At 33.8% G+C, this 14,148-nt stretch overlaps 1 protein-coding gene across 3 annotated transcripts in view; it reads left to right on the top strand.

Moving 5' to 3' along the window:
* Nucleotides 1-12,334, top strand: part of Arhgap5 (Rho GTPase activating protein 5) — a 70,673-nt gene extending 58,339 nt beyond the window's left edge. For 2 of the 3 annotated variants that reach the window (XM_085697654.2, XM_085697653.2), the window contains exons 4-7: nucleotides 264-341; nucleotides 2,713-2,844; nucleotides 4,403-4,508; nucleotides 8,891-11,804. In XM_085697654.2, coding sequence (XP_085553780.2) covers nucleotides 264-341; nucleotides 2,713-2,844; nucleotides 4,403-4,508; nucleotides 8,891-9,218 — 644 coding nt within the window. In that variant the 3' untranslated portion in view covers nucleotides 9,219-11,804. Of the gene's footprint in view, nucleotides 1-263; nucleotides 342-2,712; nucleotides 2,845-4,402; nucleotides 4,509-8,890 lie in introns of all 3 variants that reach the window. The other variant, XM_085697656.2, reaches the window with a different exon arrangement.
* The last annotated feature ends 1,814 nt before the right edge of the window (nucleotides 12,335-14,148 follow it).

Genomic DNA, 14,148 nt, shown 5'->3' with positions numbered 1-14,148 from the left:
TCACAGATTTCTGAGAGTTGAAAATTTTTTCCAATAGAACACTTTGTAAAGCATAAAGTAGGTGTAACTAGACAGAGAAAAATAACAAGTCGCCCTATACAAAGGCCCTAGCATACTGCTCTGGGCATGATACTCGATGGGAATCAATTTTCTAATATTTCTGTAAACTGTGATCACATTTGACTGGTCACTAAGGATTTAGAGTTAAGCATATTCTTTGTTATGGATATATGTGTTTATAAAAACATTTTTTAATTTCTTAGGATTATGTACTGAAGGACTGTACCGTGTAAGTGGAAATAAAACTGACCAAGACAACATTCAAAAGCAGTTTGATCAAGGTACTATAATTGCAAAATAAAATTGCCTTACTGTTTTCCTTATTAGAATTTTATGGTAAGAAACTTTTACTTGAAAAGTAAAATATCTCCATATCTTATAGAAGTGGATATGGAGAAGAAAGCATTTAAAAGTGTGACCAAAAATGGTAAATATATGATAGTTGCCATAGTACAGGACTAGAAGAACTGGGAGAGATCTGTCTTCATACCAACAAGAAATGACTGATCCTGGCATGGTGGTGCACACCTTTATTCCCAGCTCTCAAGAGGCAGAGGCAGGAGGATCTTTATGACTTCAAGAACAGCCAAGACTGCATAGTGAAATTTTGTATCCAAAACAAACAGGAAGAAAGAGAAAAAAAAATGTTGAATCTTTTATAGTCTTCTTAGGAAGATGGGTGTTAGGAAATTAGAAGAGGAAGTTGGAAGTATCAAACTTTAAAATACATTTAGAATAAAAGATTGGAGACAGTTAAAACAGTTGCTCTAAGAAAATAAAGCATTGCATCTGTATTTGATGTGTGAAGGCCAGAAGACAAGAAAGAACCTTTTATTGACAAGAAAAATGACAGAATTGATAGTCTATCATAGACAATAAAATTTATACATCTTATTTAGAAATGAGAATCTTTTTCATACACGGAGACTGTAATTAATGTAAAGTAAACATTTTGAGGTAAGCTATGATATATAATGGACAATGGACAGTTTTATCCTATTTATATTTTTAATCCAATAAGCTGTTACAAATAAAAGAATAACAGAATCTATAAAGCCAGTGCCAGAATTAAAACAACTATAAATTTACTTATGATAGATTATCAACAGTTATGTCAAAAATGGGACTATGTAAAAATGCTTTTTTAATGTAGCAGATAACTAATACTTGGAAGCAAATTTAAAAGTGAGACTGTACTAGTAAGGAATTCCATGTGAGATCAAAGATAAAACTTAAAAAATGGAAATCAAATTACTAGAAATAAATTAATATTTTTATAGTCTTTGACTGGAAAAGGCCTAAATTTGGTAAGAAACCTAGAAAGCATAAATGAATAACAATTTAGGCTACCTAAAAATGTAAACGTTGTGTGTGAGAATATAAGAACAAAATCTTAAAGAGTAGAGTGACCTATGCAGATTAATCCCTTAGTATATATTTGAAAATATACTCAGCCTCTACCATTGACAAATTTTTATTTTAAGATGGTATTTATTATTAGTTAAAAATATTGTTGGTAATGTTGGCAAACATTTTGTATACCTGTTGTAGGTACATTTTGAGAGGCAGTTTGTGAATATTAAAATTCAGATTCCTTTGCTTTGGAAATTTCACTTCAAAGAGTTTGTATTCCAAAATCCTTTACATGTGCTTGTTAAAGGCATTTGTTGCAGTATTTGTAATTCTAAGGAGAGAAGAGTGGACTGCCCATATGTCATTTGTATATTGTAGTGAGGTAGAGTAATTATGTTTGTTAAAATGCCAAAACATTACTTATTGAGTTGTATTTTCCTGTGTAAAAGTATGCCATGTTGCCAAAATTACTCTACCATATTTTTAGGAAATATTAGAGAAACTATTTTATAGTGTCAGATTGGTGCAGTTCCACTTTCAGTGCGGAGGGCAGGGTAGTAGTTGGAGCTCTTGGATTCAACTTAGTGGTTTTATTTTGTAATCTTACCACTAACTGTCTATGCCTCAGGCAAGTTAATCTTTCTAGTTCAAAATTTTTTCAGCACACAGTAGAGATGAAAGAATAAATATAAGGCTAATGAGATAATGCTTGTCCAGTATAAGATGTGTAAATGGGTCATGTTTTCTGTAAATGATTCACAAAAGGACTCAAAGGAAGCCTGCTATAAAATATAATAATGACTCCCTCTAAGTCATGGGATAATTTTTTTCTGCTCTGTATTTTCACACTTAGGTGACTTGCTAATATCAAATAAGCCTATGATACACCTTTTACATGTTCCGTTCTTGTTCTTTAAATCAGCCCTTTACTGAAAACCTGTTTATTTAAAACATTACAAAGTAGAGTTTAAAGGTCCAAATTAGAATTGTTATACATAATATGTATTCTTTGTCTTTCTGTTTTCTTACGGTCTTAAGTAGTGTGTGTATAAACAAGAAATTAAAGAATAGTATTGTTGAAATTCTGTAATTCACTATATGCTGATATATACTATACAGTATTTGTGAATACTGTGCTTTTTGCATGGGGTTGTCTTTCCCTGATCTGTATAGTTTGCTGGTCTGTGTGAAAAAGTAATTAATGAAAAATATTTTTTGGCAGAAAGGTGCTTGTTGAATTTACCTCTGCAATAAATTAAAATTTCATTATATAAATTAAATTTTGATTCTGTCTTATAGATCATAATATCAATCTAGTATCAATGGAAGTGACAGTAAATGCTGTAGCTGGAGCTCTCAAAGCTTTCTTTGCTGATCTGCCAGATCCTTTGATTCCATATTCACTCCACCCAGAGCTATTGGAAGCAGCAAGTAAGCATAAACTTGGTTTTGTGGGTATGATGGTGTTGGCTTTTGAGTATTGATTACCAGAGTAAACTATGCAATAGAATTTTTAGTTAAAATCTCACTTTATTGAAAAAATGTCTGAAAGTTACCCTCCAAATTTAAATAAAGTCAGGGCCCCCATGGATGACCTTCGGGATATTTGTTTGTAGCTATTCCCACAGATAATGAGGGACAGAGGGAGAAAGTCTTCAAGTTCTTTTAAGTGGGATTACTTCTTTAGTTTTATTTTAAAAGTTCTCAGTTTTTTTGTTTTTTAATTAAAGTACAGTTCTGAGCCAGCAAGATGTCTTCTTAAGTAAAGGTTGTTGCAATCTGAGTTTGATCCCCAAACACATGTGGTGAAAGGAGAGAAACCACGTCAGGAAGTTGTCCACTGGCCTGTATCACATGGACTGTGATATCACATGCACTCGCCTTCCCCTCTTGCACCTCTACACACATAAATAAGTGAAGAAGTGTAGAAAAGAAAAATCAGTTTTAAAAGAGGTGTGAAGAGATGGCTCACCAGTTAAAGAGCACTTCCTGCTCTTGTAGGGGACCTGAGTTCAGTTTCCAGCACCCATGCAAGCTGGCTGACACCCAGCTGTAACTGGAGCTCCAGGTGTTCCAACACCCTCTTCTTCACTACTGGGTGCCTGCAGCTGTAATGCACATCCCTCCCGACACAGGCATCACACAAACAATAGAGAAACATAAAAGTATTGAAAATAAAATCTTTTCCTAAAAGTTTAAAAAAAATAAACTTTTAATATATTGTCACAAGGTGTAAAGTTGTCTTATACATATTTCCAGGTGTTCTCTCTCGGTCATAAACACTAGCCTTAGAACTACTCAGAAGGTTTGTTTTAAAGGCCTAGTTTAGAAGTAAATTTGGCAAAAGAATTTTTAGTACTTGATAATTCTACCATGATGTAAAGTAAGAGAACGGAAAATAAATCTCTTATCTCCCATTTATTGCTATACTGTGTTTTAGTTATCCTGTTTTATGATTGCATAAACTTGGAAACTAACTACATTAAATATTTATGCTACTGGTAAGGGAAATACTTTGTTAAAAGGAGATTATAATTAAGTGTAGTATAGGTTATTATGAATTCAGGGCTACCTTGTGCCTATCTCTGGTTTTGAACCTGAGTTCAAATCTCAGTCTTTTGAACCTGAGGGGCATATTTTTATGGAAAGAAAAACTTGGTGACACATTAAAGTTAGAACGAAAGTTCATATTTCAGAAATTTCATTGCAAGATATCCAGTGCTTATTTATTAGTGTTATATGTTACTATTTTTGTTGTTCAGCTGTAATTGTACACATAACAGCTGTGATTCCCAGTCTGTACATGGATATTTAAGAGACTAACATGTTTATAAATAATTATGTAATTCTAAGTAAATTTGTAATCGTGTATATAGAAGTATAATATGCTTCAAACAGAGTCTTAATTTTTGTAGTAAGTATTAAACTGGAAATTTGTATTAGATATTTGGAAGCTTATTCATTTTATACAATGATTTCTCTTTTACAGAAATCCCAGATAAAACAGAACGTCTTCATGCCTTGAAAGAAATTGTTAAGAAATTTCATCCTGTAAACTATGATGTTTTCAGATATGTTATAACACATCTAAACAGGTACTTACAAATAAAATGCATGTTATGTTTTATATCTATAACCTTTATATGCTGGGTAATAATAATTTCTATTTAAGGGGACTACAGACTAAACACAAGATTCTGTTCGTGTCTTTTGTAATGGTTATCTGTATTATCTAATTCATATCTAGAAAGTTTTATGATTACTATTTTGCACATATAATCAGTGTTTGTTTAGTTACTGTGCTAGGAATTAAACCCAGGGCCTTCCACATGCTGAATAAACACCCTACCACTGAACTATATACCCAGCCCAACAATATATTTTTTCTCAGTTTTCTTTAGTTATTCTCTTATGTGGAGTCTTAGAATTGTAGTTAAATAATGGTAGTAACCAAACTAACCAAATCAACATATTCAAAGTTGGAGACGTTGGAATTTGAAGAGGGAACTCCTAAGACAGTACAGCTCTTATGTAGTTCATTCACCTGTGTACTGGATTTTAAGTTTGTGTATTCCATATGTGGAAATTTTACCGCAAACTGTCCTGTTAGCCAAAATATAAGACACTAATGTTTGTATTTATAACTCTAAATATGTTATAGTTGGAATTTACATTCAGTAACAGGCACTGGAATATTGATTTTCAAGACTTGCTCAGACAGCGTAGTCAAACAGGTATCAGTTTGCAGTATTGTTATAATTGTGTCCTTAGACAAACTACCCGGTTCTCAATTATAAAATGAGAGAAAATAGCACTTAATGGATTGTTCTGAAGAATGAATGTTTTGGTTTTGGGTGTTTTGTTTTTGTGCAAAAGTTTTTGCACAAATACACATAAAATCTTATCAAAAGTTTATTCAAACATTCTTAGTGACAATTTAAAGAATTCTCTGGGGTTGTAGTCTAGCTCACTGGTAGAACATTCGCATAGCATCTGGGAAGTCCTGGGTTTGATCCCTACCACCAGAAAATAAACTGCAATAATAATAGGACCCAGATGAAATCTATTCTAATCTATTCTTCTTAGGAGAGACTATTCACAAAGTTTCAAGTTTTGTTATTACCGTCAGTATGCGATATAAAATTAAACTAGCTTTATAACTCTTCCAAGTCCCCCTTCTAAAAAAAAATTTCAGCTTGATAAATAATATTATTTATTGTTTATTATTATAGATGGTATAATATTCCCTTTTTATTATTATAGATGGTATAATATTCCCTTTTGAAAAAATGATTAATGGTTAGTGTTTTGTTAACACGGAAGCTGTAAACCTCATTGAATATAGAGAACGGCAATATCTTGTGAATATACCAGGTTGAATTAAAAATTGGACTTGATTTTAAAGATTTTGGAAAAAGGACAGGACAGAGCATATTCAAAAAATCATAGTACTAGCAAACTTTCAAATTATATTAAGTACTGTATTCTGGAAGTGTTTTTGGCTGTGTACAATAGTAAACAGCATAGGCAAAAGCATTTTAGATGCATGAAGAACACAAAGAGAGAAGGCTCATTTGAACTGACCAATTAAGTCAAGAGATAGAGAAACAATACCAGGATAGATCAAACAGTACTGTTCCCATTATGACTCCTGGACTAACTTTAGTCTTTATAACGATAGGAAGTTTGTTTTGTAATATATAAATCTTTTTTTATGATACGTACTATTCATAAAGGAAGGAGACCACACTTCCTTTATGGAGAAAGCATTGTATGATACAGGGTTTTTTGTGGTCCTGAGAAAAACTAGAGATAGAGCAGAAGCTGATCAGACTTTAGTTCTAAAAGGAGCACTCTACTGCACAGTTCTAGTTTTCTTTTGTATTGCTCTGGTTAATGCCATGGTCAAAAGTAAATCAAAGGAAGAAAGGGTTTATTTGGCTTCTCAGGTATCTCGTTGAAGCTGAAGGCAATCCAGAAGCTGAAGCAGAAACAGTGGGGAGGAATGCAGTCTGCTGGCGTGTTCCCTAACTCCTGCTCAGCTAACTTTTTTGTACAGCCCAGCACTTTTTGCCTAGCAGTAGAGCCACCTGCAGTGGGCTGGACCCTACTACATGAATCTTCAAACAAGAATAGAGCCTATAGACATGCCAGCGGGCCAATCTGAGACAGTGCCCCATTGAGTTTTTCTTAGGTAACTCTAGACAGTGTTAAGATGATAGCTGAAGCTAACTAGAAGTGACTCTGTAGTTCAATAAGCCACCCCTCACGGTACTGGGGATATAGCTGTGAACAAATGGAGCTGGGAACCTAGGAGAAAGACAAATACATGCCATACCTCTCTTTGACAGATTGACACGATTGTAAAGTTATCCTGTGGAGTAATCCTTCCACTGTTTATATCCAGCGATTATTAAGTACATCTTTCTAATTTTTCCTTTTTCTTTCCTTTACAACTTTATTATTTCTCATTCGGGACCTACTAGTGTGAATAGTTGTTATTTGCCAACTTTTATTCCTACCCTCTCTTGATCCTAACGCCAGGATGATCTTTCTAAAAGATTTTTGCATAAAGATCTTTTTACTTATGTTCACATGTGTTCCTGAAGCCTGTGGTAGTTATAAGTGGGCAGTAGTTGTCCTGGACCTGGAGTTTCAGATAGTTCTGGACTACAGTGTGGGTGCTGGGATCTTAACTTCAGTTCTTTGCAAGAGCAACTCATGCTGTAAAATGCTGAGCTGTCTCTTCAGCCCCAGAGACTTTTCAAGATGAAAATAGTCCTCTCTCTTCAGGATGGTCTCTGAACTGATTAGCGCTAGCACTTCTAAGTGGTTATGCTTCCTTTGTGCATAAGCAGCACTTATGCTGTGTTAAACTATTAATAGCAGCTATCAAGGAATATCAATTTGTGGCATATCTTAACATGCTGCCAGTAGTTTGAAAGTGTGGTACCTAAGACAGCAACCATCTGAGTATTTATTAGGAATGCATGTTATTTGGCTCCACCACAGACATAATAACCACAAACTTAAGATAGTCACCAGCAGTTTGTCTTTGAACAAGCTCTCCCAAAGGTTCTGACAAATGCTTATAGCCACTGTTGTAACTCAGGTTCCCTTTTTTCCTGCCGTTCTTCCCACATCCATTACCTTTGACTTAACTTTAACCTTGTCCATGAAACATTCCCTAGTCAACCTCATTTCCAACAGATACAGTACTTCAGGTAGACTCCATCTTATGTTCGTGACTTTGTGTGTGGTTCCAGAGCCTAGCACTCCACTGCTACATAGAAATACCACACTGTACCTAGCCTCCTATTGCTTATTAACAAATGGTAGGCTTTACTCTGACTGTTCGATTGAGTCTCTTTTTAACTGGAAATAGTGACTTTTTCATAACAGAACACAATGTTAGGCTACATATTTTACTTTAGGTAAGCGATTCCTATGTCTGGGAGTTTCCTTTGGTTTGTGTCTTGTTTGTTGTATTTTCTTCTTTTTTTTTAATCTTGAAGATTTTCCTGTTATGCAACAGACTTCTAGACAGTTTTTCTTCCTTTTCCTTCTGTAGCTTAGGCTGACCTTCAGCTTCCTGAGAACTGGGCCTACTATGCCCAGTTTGATGTGTTTCTTTATGTGTAAAATAAGAGAATTGAATACAGTATTACAGTTAGTGTAATAATTTATAGTTTATAGTCTAAAGTTTGTTTCTTACATGTCTTGCTTCCTAGAGATGGTGGTAAGCAAGGAGTACTTGCTCAGATATTTAAAGGACTGGGTAAAAATAATTTTATACTCTGGGACTACTTGTAACTTGATTTTAAATTGTGACAAATTTTAAAGTAGAATTTGTTGAATGTTGTCTTTAAGATAAAATTTTAACAGTGCACAAACTAATGTTTTAAAGAACTGCTCCTAGTGTGCTAGGAGCTAACTTTCTTGAAATCTAAAAATAGTCTTGACTGGATAGGTTATGCTAAGTATTCCAAAGATGGTTTAAGTGAGATGACATGCCCCGAGTTTTGGGTTTTCTCTGTTTATGCCTGGCTGTCCTGGAACTCACACTATAGACCAGGCTGGCTGGCCTCACACTTAGAAATCTGCCTGCTTCTGCCTCCAGAGTGCTGGATTAAAGGTATATGCCACCACCACCTGCCCCTGATTGATTTATTAATCTCCCACAGTAGTCTAAAAATTTGGATCCACAGTTAGAATCCACTGTTTTGAATGGCTTTTTTCAAACTGAAAAGACTTTCTGTGTAAACCTCTAAGACCTGGGGTGCAGCATATTTTAGACTATCTGACCTTCTCACAGGAGTATACATTTCATTGCTCTGTTGTTTTAGAATATAGTTGAATAGATAATGCCAAGAAAAAAATTAATTTGAAGATAAATTAGCATAAATGGTAAGCTAGCTTTGGGATTCTGTAACTTCAATGAGTTCTGATTTCTTTTTTCCTCGTTTTATAATTTCAGGGTTAGTCAGCAAAATAAAATCAACCTAATGACAGCAGACAACTTATCCATCTGCTTTTGGCCGACTTTGATGAGACCTGATTTTGAAAATCGGGAGTTTCTGTCTACCACTAAAATCCATCAATCTGTCGTTGAAACATTCATTCAACAGTGTCAGTTTTTCTTTTACAATGGAGAAATTGTAGAAACTACGAACACTATGGCTCCTCCCCCTTCCACAAATCCAGGACAATTGGTGGAGTCAATGGTACCACTTCAGTTGCCACCACCATTGCAACCGCAGCTCATTCAACCACAATTGCAGACAGATCCTCTTGGTATTATATAAACAGAATGTGATTGCAAATGGCCTGAAATTGGACAAAAGCAAATTAGACATGCATGTTTCAGGGTTTAGTAGTATATTTCATGTTTCATACAGATAATCCACATTCAAAATGACGAGACATTTTCTCTTTGAACTATGTGGTATTCCCTGTTAACTTACATTACAAATCTAAAAATGTGGTAAGCATGACTGGAGAGGTTTAATTTTTATAAACAAAAAATAGTTATAAAAATGCAAAGCTGCTGCTGCATGCAACCTTATTGCAATCAGTATATCATTCCTGTGGCGATTTTTGTCACATTATATTGTGAATAAAATTTTTCTATAGAAATTAAATGATTTAAAACTCATATATGAAATGTTTAATGCTTTCAGCCTGCTTTATGGCTGGTTTTGTTATTTGATGTGCTAATTTGGTAACTTAATTCACATTCAAGCAGTCTGTATAGATAACTAAAGCCCAGTTAAGTATTTTATAATTTCAGGCTGCTATGCCATGCTTGGGATGTTGTTTGAAAGAAAGAAAAAAAATACACGTAACATATTTCACATTTCTGCACCTTCATCTTCTAAGTAAATGTGTGGATGATTTGATGAGGAGTGAATGAATCTGTTTCTTGTACTCACATACCAAGGACGCACTTGTGGTTAAAGTGAGTTGATAATGTGGTGTAAAGGATGGTTGTCACCAACTCATTTCTTTATGATCTCTAATGAAAAATACATTTTGTATACGGTTAATTCTGTAAACAGATGCATGTTCAAAAGATCTATGATGGTCTTGTAATCTTAATCTAATATATTTTAGATATTTTAATTTTTCCCTCTTGGGAAATACATTTAGTATAGTGTAGAAAAATACTTCATGACATTTTCATATAAGGTTATATAACTTTTCATACATAAACATGAAATTTGTTGTAGAAAATTCTTTAAACCAAACATTTAATCTAGGACTTCAATTTAATCTGTTCCTTGAATCTATTTTTATGTGGCCCTTGAGAATATATCCCCCCCCAAAAAAAATCATTGCTAATACAGCAATAAAAATACTTTGGGTACTGACAGACTTCTTGGAGTATGTATATATAAAATCACAAACATGTATTCATATTCTTTCATGTTGTTCTACAGTCCAGAATGGCTTTTGCACCATTTTTTAAACCAGTTTTCCCCTTTGATGTTGGTACCAGAGTTGCTATAAATGACTGCTGCTTTAGGGGTTAAATATTTTGTTAGTGGAGATACAACCAGAACACTAAATTATGATAAAACTTTCTGAATGGATAATAGGTAAATTTAGTTGGGCTATATTCAAAATTATTTTATTATCAAAACCATATCATTTGTTTTACTGGAAAAAGGAAAATGGTTTGTTTTTACTGCTGGGTCATATTTTGTGTAGTAAAGAAGAAATTCTTTGGTCAATATTGTAATCTTTATATTTCAACATTAAGGTTTCCTTATTTGTATTATAGTAAATCAATGATTTTGAGATTCAAGGCTCCTAAGAGTTTGATTTGCTCCATTTTGTCTTAAAATAAATATTCTTTCCCAATTGTTATATCTTAGGTATTATACTTCCAGTTTCAACCAAGATGTCAACATGAACCAGGCTACTGTTGAAGTACATGTATATTATAAATTATCTTATTTGTGTTATACTCTTACATGTTATTATCTTTTCTAAGAGAACAAAGTCCCTATTATTCCTATTGCAAAGCACACAGGAATTAAGAAAGTACAGTAATTTTTAAAAAAGAATATCCGGTAAATGTAGTATTCTTAACTTGTTCTATATTACTTATACCTATGTCTATATAGCTTTAATTTATAGCTGTCAGTTTAACATTGGCATGTCTGGCAAAGAAAATTAAACTTTAAGAGTTTTATAAACTGTTTCTAGGTTGCTAAAGAATTTATTTTTCTACTATAAATGGTATAGACAAAGCATCATCTATGTACAGGAAAAAAGCCTGAATATTTCTATTGGAAGTAGGCTTAAAAGAGAATTTTCAGAACTGTTCATATCTTTGGTTCATTCTGTCCTAACTTTACCATTGTAATATGTGAGTTCCAATTTATTTAAGCTATTCACTTTTATAATGTGTTAATTTAACATTCGTTTACACTTTAAACTATTTTTGTTACTAAAATTAGCATTTATAAGTTTCCACATTAACCACCTTAACACTTTTCCCAGAACTGATTTCTCCCTTTTCTGTGCATTCTCTCACTGACCTGACACACTGCATAGTGAATCACTAATATTCTTCTGGTTCCTTTGACTAGTCGGTTACAGATACTGAAAATTAAAGTGCGGTTTAAAGCTCAGTCTGTGACACTGACTTGTGTTTGTTTTTGGCCAAGGGTATAGATATGTTTTTAAACCCTAGAAAAGCAATTCTAAGGGAGTAACATAATTGAATCCTTTGTTACTTGTAAGTCACTGGAACGTTTCACTGTTTAGGAATAAACATATACGCATGTGTATATGAGACTTAATGGGTTAAAAGAGTTAGTAGATAGTCTTACAATTGTGGGTCACCATTAAGACATTTCACAATATTAAAAAAGTTACATGTATACATGTTGCCATTGTTTCATTTAAAATTCAGTGCTTATTCCGATATCAGGCTCAGTAGTATTTAGATAAACAATATAAAGAATCAGAGAAAGGTCTCTGTTTCAGACTTTGAGTAGATTTTTTTTTAATAAGTCGAATTCTGTTCAATAAGCACTTGTCAGGCTATACAGATACTGTCAGAACAAAATTCCAGGTACAGTACATTTGTTTAAAGTGATATTTTTAGTAGTACTTCCACCCTAGCATTTACAGTGTAAATACTGTAGGCAACAGCCTAACTTAGCCAAAACAGCAGCTCTTATTTTCCATATTATATGTAAATATTAAAGACTTTTTGGTTTTTGTTTTATTTTGAGGTACTAAAATCTAGTTGTTAATATCTCTTAGCTATAAACAAAGGGGACATTTGAAATAAAAACTTAGGCCTTAGCTTCCATGGTTATTTTTCTTTTTTTTATAGAGTAATAATTGTGATGCTTTTTGTCAACTGAATATAAATATATGTAAATATAATTTTTAAAAATCAAAAGTGGTTTGTTTCTTTCTATAGTTAATATAATTTTATGCTTTATCCAGATGATATGCAGTAATTTCAGTATCAGTAAAGCTCCAGTTTAGTGAATGCTCTGAATAAAACATTAAGGAGCTATGCAAGAAGTTTAAGTTAAAGTTGTATATTTTTGCCACTTTGTTGATAAAAATCAACCAATTTTAGGTAAAATAGGAACGCTTAAAATTTTATATTAATAAAAATTTTCTGAATGGTTTTATTATTGAACTTTCCTTATACCATGAAAAGAAATCAAAAACTCATTCTGGGTATATAAACATAAGTTTTTTAAAATAACAGGGACAGAGTATACGTAGCTCAGTTGATAGAGTGCTTGCTTAACTTGCATGAAGACCTGGATTCAGCCCTCAGCACTACGTAAACCAAGCCTGCTGACACATATCTACAGTCCCGGGACACTGAAGATAGAGGCAGATGAATCAGAAGTTTGGAATCCTCCTTCACTTCGTTGTGAGTTTGAACACAGCCTGGAACACATTAGACCCTGCCTTCAAAAAAAAAAAAAAAACAGTAGGACAAGATAAAGCATACACATGAATCTGGAGTTTGAGAGGCATTCTTTGAAACCACTGGAAATATTTTTAAATCTGTTGTAAACAGTAATGTAGGAGGGTCTTCTATGTGTTACTTTCATTGGTTAAATAAAGAGACTGCCTTGGCCTAGGGCAAAGTCGGGTAAGCGGGGAAGACAGAACAGAATTCTGGGAGGAAGAAGGCAGTGAGACAGACGCCATGCTCTCCGGCCTGAGATGGATGTAGGTTAGAATCTTGCCGGTAAGCCAAAGTCTTGTGGTGCTACACAGATTATTAAAAATGGGTTAATCAAGATGTGAGAATTAGCCAGTAAGAGGCTAGAACTAATGGGCCAGGCAGTATTTAAATGAATATAATATGTGTTGTTATTTTTGGGGTATAAGCTAGCCAGGCTGGGCGGTGGGAAGTGGCCCACCATTCCTTTTACTACAAACAGGGCAGTGATGGCACACACCTTTAATTCCAGCACTCTGGAGGCAGAGGCAGGTGGATCTCTTAAGTAAGAGGCAATATGAGTTCCAGGGTAGCCAGGACTGTTAATATACTTTTATCAAAAGTTAAAAAAAAAACTGTTCTATTTATAAAACAGCTCTTAATATTGGTAAATGGATGTCTTGCTTTCTTTTCATGGTTTAAAAATAGCATAATCCCAACTTTATGGGTATGTACTGTCAAATTCTGTAGATCTGGTGAGTTATTTTTGATCTGATTTTTTGTGTATATCTTGCATTTGAATTCTTAGCCTTTTCCAGTTACCAGATATCTAAATATAAAAGTTACCAAATATCTGAAGATAAAAGTATTTATTACGGAAAGCACCATTCTTCAAAACCATTTCCTTGGGCTCCTGAGATGACTCTGTGGTTAAGCACATTTACTGCTTTTCCGGAGGACCCAAGTTCAGTTCCTTGTGCTCAGATCAGGCTGTTCGATAAACTAACTCCAGCTCTAGGGGATCTGTCACCCCCTTCAGTTCTTGACAGGCAACTGCACTCACATGCACATACCCATTCACATAAGATTTAAAAATAAAAACTGTACTAAAATAATTGAAGGTAACCTCTCTATTTTGTCCTGTATTCTTACATCCAATGATGGGCTATATTACAAGTACTAATAGTCTTTATAAAACAGTTTGAATCTAGCTTTAATTGAACTTGGACAGATCTTCACTATTTAGTTGACTCATCATCCTGTATGTGTGATTATGCCATAGACATACATTATTGTTACCTTTT

The sequence above is a fragment of the Myodes glareolus genome, chromosome 11, assembly GCF_982192425.1.
Source record: "Myodes glareolus chromosome 11, mMyoGla1.1, whole genome shotgun sequence".
NCBI lineage: Eukaryota > Metazoa > Chordata > Mammalia > Rodentia > Cricetidae > Myodes > Myodes glareolus.
This window is presented reverse-complemented; position numbering and strand designations above follow the sequence as displayed.